Here is an 8,934-nt window from a genome sequence, read left to right on the forward strand (position 1 = left end):
CTTGACCATAGATTCCATCAAGTTTTTTGGTTCATGGAGCCTTACCTCAGTGTTGATCTCTTTTTTTAGCCCCTTGGGAAACACCTCCACCAGAAACGATTCCTCCAACCCCTTCACCATTTCGACATGCTTCTCAAAATGGCCCATGAATTCTTGCATTGTTTCTTCCTGTTTTAGCACCAGTAATGCCCGAAAAGGATTCCCTAGTTTAAACGGTTGAAACCTTTGGGAGATTGTGATCTTGAACCCTTCCCAAGAATGGTTTGGGATTGGAACCACCCTAGAGCTTCTTTGTCCATGGCACTTCAAGCTTATCCTCTTCTCTTACAACTTGCAACCGAAAATACCTTTCTATCTTCGTTAACCAGCCCATCGAATCTTCTCCCTTGAATATTGGCATTTCAAGAGTTTTCCACCAATTGTCGCCATGCGTAGCGTTCCCCTTATTCCCTCCTATTGAATCGTCCGCGTGAACGCTGGATTCTAGAGATTGTTTCTCCCATGCCGCCGCTAATCGTTGTGTCATCCCTTCTATTGAACTCAATCGCGATTCTCCTCTTTCGCCTTCTCCATGGCTTCCATGCGTGTCTCCATTCTCACATTCGCCTTCGTCACCATTAACTGTTCCAAAGCTCCTAGATTGGAGCTCTGATACCAGTTGATAGAACTGAACTAGAACAGAGGAAAATAATGTATTATTATTATGATACTTGCAACACCCAAGACAAAATATAGATGAGTTTCGAGGTCTCACCACCCTCCACTTCCAAATTCTCTCTGACCCCTTACTAATTTCCCTCAATTGACTATTTATAGTTTCTTAACTAACTAACAATTAGTTATACTAACAATTAGTTATACTAACTAACAGTTAGTTATTCTAGCTGTCCTAACTAACTGACAGCTACTAAGGCTCTTAGCTCTTTCTAGGAGATCTCCTAACAAACACCTTTCCCCATTCATCATAAGATATGCATAATCTAAATTCTAACTTCTGTACCACCTACTTCAGCATTAACAGGTATTAGGAATTAGGGATGGAGAACGAATGAAGAAAAAAGAAGCTTGAGAGCTTGAAGACTGAGAATACTCAAATGAAATCATGTTGAAAAATTGACTATGAACATATACAGTGATGCTCTATTTATAGAGAGCCTATTAACAAATTCCAACAAAGTAATTAATCCTAACTGAATGGAAACTAACACTTAACTAATTACTTCTCTCTTAACTAGCTTCCAATAACACCCTGTAATACAGCACGTTCAACAAGGTTGGTAGCTCTCACATGCTAGGTTAAACAATCAGGAAACGAATATTTATACTGGTTACATGCTTATTTTATCTCGGAGCAAGATAAATCCATTTGTCCAACATTTTCTCCTATTCAGCATAGTAAACTATCTGCCTCCGTAAGGGCACACAAGGCAACTCCCCGTAGTTCAGCACTCCATATTTGCTTTTATTATCATCACCGTGTTCACAGGCAATATAATTAGCAAATAATATATTTAAATAATACAACCTTAATGAAAAAAATGAGCTATAATTCCTGAAAGTTACCCAGGTGAATATTGTGTCATCAATCCTTCTGACTCAAAGAATTAGCTATAATATATTCACTATCACTTTCGATGATGATCTCAAACTCAGGCCACACATTGTTGCTTTCAACTGTGTGGTAATGATATCAAAATGTGAACTAACAAGAAGCTAAATTGTCAATATTGCAAAATTTTACAGTAACCTCTAATGACCTGTTTGTGTTTATCTTGTAAAAATGTCAAGCATGTTAAGACTTGCAGTTTCTTAGCCGATATAAATTTAAATATCTTGTCATAATCATTCCTTTTAATTAAGGATTAAATTGTTATGCATACGCAATATTATAATTAATTTAATCATTTTTTATTTAATCTAAAAGTAACTAATATTTTCATTATCAACAAGCAAATAAAACGTTGTAAAGTATACAAATCTTAAACCACTGACCTTTATGAGACTCCAATGAGTTGTGGTTCCAGTTTTGTTGGGTGCACAAACAGGTGGAGAGTTTCATCTGCTGGTGAGCAATTTTATGCCAAGTGCCAACTCACGACCAATAAATTGAAAGTAAGAAAGAACATTAGAGGAACCAAATTAAAGAAAAGAAAATTAATGGACTCATTTAAGCAATTTCTCAGAGCAATACCGTGCTTGTCTGGAACTACTGCAGAGCTTATCTCCTTTCCAGGTATCACACCAATTACAAAGAGCAGCTAAAAATAAGAATAGAATAGAGGTAGATTTGGAACAGTTGAATAACAGAATATTTTGATGAAAGTGCTTGAGTTATGAAGCACTTAGCAACTTCTCTTATAATAATTCAGATTGAGGTACCTTTAATAGAATAAATAGAAAATGTAGACCAGAATAATGATAAGCCACTAGGACTATTCAGCTTTGCTAGACTTTAATTCCCTAGAAACTAAGGGAATATTAAAAGTTTCTAACAGGCAAAAAATTCATTTCATAGATGTGCATAAATGTACTCCAAAGACCTAAGTCATAAAAAAGTGTTAATCCACTTATCTTAATGGGCAAGCTGGGCATATATAGTTATATGTTAAATAAATAAAAAACTGTAGAAAAAATGTGGAAAATCACAATAATAACAATACAATATGAGTGGCTTTTTCAGGGTAACCAAATTAAGTTTGAGATTGGAATGTAACAGTATTTATCTTTTTTTCCTAATAAAAGCATGGTACCACTATGAAGCAGTTACAGAAAAGAGGATAATATGAAATCATTCTAACTCATGCAGCATTTGCTGACAGTAGCACTCACAACAATGAGACAATCAAGAGTAAAAAAGAATCATAAATCGATAGACATAATAAACTAAGAAGGACTGCAAATAAAGATCCAAACAGAAACAGGAACTTTCTTCACCACACCAAAGCAAAGGACCTCTGGACAATTTATGAACACCTGTTTTCTTCAAGGGCACACATTACCTTAAAAAAGTAAATATTCATAAAAATCGCAGAAATAATGAATTTATATACATGGTTTCAACAAATATTATATGATGAGATTCAAAACCATTATGACAATGAGTAAACTAAACTCCACTTCCAGCAGGTCTGTGTCTCTCATTATAACCACAAAAGTCAAAGTTTGGCAAGCTTGCAGGCAGCTCCATGTGATCAAATCTTTCCAGTTGGAAATCATCAAGGAAGTTATCACTGTAGGACAAAAGACCTAAAATTTACCAAGGGGCAGAAAATAGTTTGTAGAAAGAGACATAACAATTAACAAAATAGTCGGCCCACCAAAAGTCTCATTTGGAACAAGAGACCTAAGATATATTACTACCCCTTTACAGAAACCATAGTTCAGGATGCTTCATTGGTGCATCCATTGGAAATCATAATGCCCATACCTGAGCTTTAATTTTTCTTGAATATTCTTGGAAAACACCCTAAGATAATTTTTACAAGATGGAACTTTGGTCTGATACTCACACATGCTTATTAACTTCCTTTATTAAGAAGTTCAATTTAGGGTAGGAGGCATTGCAATACTTCAAAAGTAAAAAAAACAAAAAAACAAAAAAACAAAAAACAAAAAACAAAAAACAAAAAACAAAAAACAAAAACAAAACAAAAAAACAGGAAATCAGTTATTGACCCATTTCCTGAAACTGTAGTTCAAGATGCTTAATCTGAAGTGGCCATAATGCCCATACATGATCCTTAATTTTTCTTGAATATTGTTGGAAAGACACCCTAAGACAACATTTTTTCAAAATACAACTTAAATTCTTTCTGCTCTGCACATATCCTTACTAATGTCTTTTGTTAAAGAAGATTAACTTAGGGTAGAAGGCAATGCAATACTTCAAAAGACAGATTAACCTCATAGTCTAACACAAATAATTGAAAATTAGGCACTTGATATTTGAACTTTATCCATGAAGATCTCATTTTTTTTCAATTCAACGTTACTTCCAAATTGGAATTAAAACATTAGTTTACATGAAAGTGTCAAGCTAACATATTTGGGAAAACAAGAAAAGTCAAATGAATATGCTATGAATCACAATACAACTGACTAGGAAAAGAGTCATGTTTTGGTCCAACATCTAAGGCATGGCACTGTGGTCAGAGTAGACACTTCCTTGAAGAACCAATTCTAATCAGAAATTCAGCAGCATCACAGCTTCTTGGTCAACCTAACCATGAAAGAATTCACAGCTGAAGCATCCAGAACAATCCACGATGATTCAAATAACTCATGAAAGAACTCAGTTCCAATCTCCTCTGCCGCAGTCCTAAATGCAATCCCAAATGCATTTGCTTGAGCCCCACCCAAACGCGGCCTCCCACAAACCCCCACAATCAGCACCTTCCCGGGCTCCTGAGACACACAAACACAAATCAAAGGCTTCATTTTGGCCCCTTTCTCTCGCAAAGCATCCATGATAAATAAACAGAACTTAGTCAAAGCCTGTGGGTACCCCAACAGCATAGCATCATTGGAATCCTCCAGCTTCAGCCACCGGAAACTCCTTCCACTCCTTATACACCCAATCTTAGTAATTGCAGCACTGCCTTGCCTTAAAATTGCTCTCTGAATCTTAATAGCATGCTGCATCCCGGTTCTCAAGTTGTCAATATTGTTCAAAGAAAGCGCATCATAGGCCACACCAAACTGCTTAGAAGCACAAGAACCATCTGATCTCACGAAAGACTCAAGCAATGCAGTGACACCATACACCACATCCGCAGCAGAAATCTTAGAACTATACTTGAGAGTCCTAATGAAACTCCTGTAGTAAAAATCAGTGAGCCCATACTCAGGCAAAAACCTCTCAAACTCCTTCTTCATATTGCGCTTCACCTCCACATTCATGTGCTGAAACTTCTGCTGGCAATCACCAAGAGCGAACCCCATCGTCCCAAACAGAAGCTTCAGCTTCTTCATCCCATTCTCGCTCCACGTCTTCAACTTGGTGGCAATGTACGAGGAGCACATCATGGAGTCAAAGAGGCTCCACTCCTGCAACAGCATGAGCCTCGGCTGGTCCTCATAAGTAATCCGCGACAAATTCGGGGCACGAATCTTGGTGCCATCCTTAAGAGTAACCAAAGTAACCACATCCAAATTACCAGAACTGTTTATGTGCTGCTCAAGCTCCATGACTCCATCATGGTACCTCTCATCGCTCAATCTATCGTGCAAAAATTGATCCGTGAGGGAAATGCATGCGAGCCAGAGCAACTCGTTGGTGTTCTTCCTGAGCTTGTCAGCAAGTTCATACATCAAACACCCAGAGGGCTTCCCGTGAAACGTCCCCAATCGGTAATAGCCTTTCTTCAGCTTCCGGTAGAGCTTAATTGGATCTTCATCATCATCCTCAGGGTTCTTCTTTCTCCTCTTTCTAGATCCATTTCTTTCGGAGCCGGAGTCGGAGTCGGAATCGGATTCAGATTCGGAGTCGGACTGGGAATCCGAATCGACGGTGGGGGCGGCGTTGGCGAGCGTGGCGAGGTTGAAGTCGGATGCGAGATCGGATTGGTTCTCGTCGTCTTTAGTGAAGAGCACCAGAACGGCGTCGTTTTGATCGCTGAGGTTGCGGAGGTGGATGGGGCGGTGGCTGTCGACGACGAAAACGCGGGCGTTGGGGGCGAGGTTGAGGGTTTTGCTGAGGTCTCTGTGGTTGCCCCAATTAACCAAAACGACGGAGAGAGGCTCGTCGTTTGAGGAGGAAGATGACGTGTACTTGTGGATCTCGTGAAAAGACGACACTGGGTAGCACGCGTATTGGATGGAATCGGATTCGAGGATGTGGAAGATGATTTTTAGGGCACAGAGAGAGTCCACGTCGGAGGTTGAGGGAAAAATCAGAACCGGAGAAGAGGAAGAAGATAGCGCGGACTCGCGAAGCTTAGCGTAGAACGACTCAACGTTTTGCTCTCTCATAGTAACAACTAACAACAATTTAAGCAGCAGTGTTGGTGAAAGGTTTCTGATGCGAAGGTGAAGATGGTGAAGATGGTGAAGAAGGGGTTTTTTGATGGATCATCACTAAAGGTTGAGAAATTTTTTGAAATTTCTGAGGGTAAAGTAAATGTAGTCAAAGAAAGAAAGAAGAATGGGGACTGAGTTTGAGTTTGAACATTGAAAATGTTTAACTGAAAAAGCATAAAGAAAATTTTGAAATTTTAGGATACGCGCCGCGAAAAACTTTGGCGGCTTTAATGATTCGTAATTTGGATTGGACGGCGTGGGAGAGAATTCAGAATACTGTTGGTGTGGGGTGTAGGGTAGTTGAATAGGGATGAGGTGAAAGCGTGATATTTGGATGGAGACCGAATTATTAAGGCAAAATTATAAATTTAGTTTTTCTATTTTTCATAAAATTGTAAATTTAGTTTTTTTATAATTTAATTCACAAATTATTAAGCAAAAATTATAAATTTAGTTTTTCTATTTGTCTTAAAATTGTAAATTTAGTCTTCTTATAGTTTAATTTACAAATTTAGTGCCTCCGTTTTTTGTGATCTTGATATTTCAATTCTCAATTTCGAATTTGGATGTTGACTTTTAATTGTTTATCTTGATCATCACATGTTGCATTTTTATTTAACGTTGACCATCATGTGTCACGCTTTTACTGGAGGTTAACATTAATTAGGTGCATGAAATTAACGTCCAATAGAAGCGCGACACGTGCGGTCAACGTCCAATAAAAATGCGACAAGGTAAACAATTAAACTTATAATTTTGGGGTTGGGAATTGAAATAAAGGGATTGAAAAAATTGAGAGACTAAATTCGTGAATTAAATTATAGGGGATCAAAATCGAATTCTAAGATAAATAGGATAAATAATTAACGGTCAACGTACAATTTTGGGATTTTTTTGTCTCATTGCTGATTTATGATTTCTTCGTTTCTCATCAATAGTCATCATCATCATTTATCGCTAAATAATTTTAAGGAAAAAAAAAACATTATGATTAACAGTATAAGTTAATCCATCGTATATAATAAATTTTAAAAAAATTATTACAAAGTAATTTATACAATTATTAATTGTGAAAATTATATTTATTCCTCGAAAGGAAGATATTTTCTAATCAATATAGAAATTTTCACTAAATGATTTTATTAACAAATAAATGTTTAAAGATGATACATAGAACTCATTCATAATTAACAAGCAAGTTCATAGTTTTCAACTCTAGAAAACTGTTTAATACTTAATGTATATAACAATTATAATTTTTGATAAATACATCCATTTTTATTACAATAATATAGTAGTTTATAAGATGATTAGTAAGGAAACTTGATAAAGTGTTTTCGATTTAATGATTAGTTTTATAATAATTTCGATAATAATAAGTAGGGATTCGAATAGTAAAGTTTTGAGAAAAAATAGAGATTGAAAAGTGTAAAAGATTTAGAAAGACGCACTAAAGTAAATAGACATGAATTCATAAAAGATGAGAATTGAATACGATGACTTGCTAAACCTGTAGCCAATTTCCGACGGTAGGCACTCTCAGTGTTTGAGAAATTAAGTGATAGTGTTTCAATCCCCCCAAATTGGCAATCAATAGTTTTATTTATAGACTTTTAATACTAATAGCCTAATTATATGATTTTGACACGTGTACAATGATATTCATACATACATTGTTTTTGTTGGACGAGTGGCCTCAGTTATCTTAAGAATGAGGCGTTGAATTAAGATACAAAAATTATTCTCAATTACAATTTAACTCTCTTTTTGAATTAACAATGCACCCTTAATATGAATTACTCAAAAGACAATTCAAAAATAAACTTCTTTTAAGCAAAAGATAAATAGCAATAAATAAAAGAAGTTTAAGGGAAGAGAGAATGCAAACTCAGATTTTATACTGGTTCGGTCACCCCCCTGTGCCTACGTTCAGTCCCCAAGCAACCCGCTTAAGATTTTCACTATCTTGTAAAAAGCTTTTTACAAACTCTGAACCACACATGGACACATTTCCCTTGTGTTCAGATATCCTTACAACTTAAGAGATCCTCGGTCTCTTAAACAGATCTCTTTGAATAAGAAGAAAAAGAATTTTCTCTCTTTAAGAGAAGTATATTACAATTGAAGATCAATCAAGATTCCTTATAGAATTTGCAAGTATTTTGGCCAAGGAATATTTTGAGAGTGATAAGACAATTTGGTTTTGAGAGGATAAGACAATGTTGTTCAAAAAAAACTCTAAGGAATTTCGTATCCTAAGTCGCCTATTTATAGGCCTTTGATGGTCATTCAAAAACTTCTTGAACAGTTGTGACTTTTGGGAGTTATTTTCAAAAATTCCTTACTGGTAATCGATTATATAAATGTGGTAATCGATTACACAATTAGTTTCTGAAGAGTTATGACTCTTCAGACTTGAAATTTGAATTTTTTGTGTCTGGTAATCAATTACACAAATGATATAATCAATTACAAGCTTTTAAAATTTAAATTCAAATTTCTAAAAGTTGTTACAAACAGTTTAAACTTCTGGTAATCAATTACATACCTTGTGTAATCGATTACAGGCTTTTAAATTCAAATTCAAAATGTTTCAAAAATCAATTTAGCCACTTGGTAATCGATTACATCCTCTGGTAATCGATTACCAGAGAGGAAATATCATATTTTTGAAAAGATAATTGTTCTTTAAAATATTTCCTTTAGACAAACCTGTGCAGCATCAATTAAGGAATTCTTTCTAAGATCCTAACTAAGTACATCGTTCTTCTTGCATTTTTGAGTTCTTGACTTGAATTGCGCTCATCTTTGGCATCATCAAAACTTCATATCATATAAGCTTCTACTATCTCCCCCTTTTTTATGATGACAATAATCTGAAATCAAGATAAGTGATATACCATTGATAATGCATGC

The 8,934-nt window shown here is 35.7% G+C and overlaps 1 protein-coding gene across 1 annotated transcript; it reads right to left on the reverse strand.

The window, feature by feature from the left end:
* Positions 1-4,044: 4,044 nt before the first annotated feature.
* LOC100795461 (cell division control protein 45 homolog) lies at positions 4,045-6,273 on the reverse strand. Its single transcript, XM_003552078.5, has one exon. The coding sequence runs from the start codon at positions 5,968-5,970 to the stop codon at positions 4,201-4,203; it is 1,770 nt and encodes a 589-aa protein (XP_003552126.1). The 5' UTR covers positions 5,971-6,273; the 3' UTR covers positions 4,045-4,200.
* Positions 6,274-8,934: the final 2,661 nt, after the last annotated feature.

Source organism: Glycine max, chromosome 18, assembly GCF_000004515.6.
Source record: "Glycine max cultivar Williams 82 chromosome 18, Glycine_max_v4.0, whole genome shotgun sequence".
Lineage (NCBI taxonomy): Eukaryota > Viridiplantae > Streptophyta > Magnoliopsida > Fabales > Fabaceae > Glycine > Glycine max.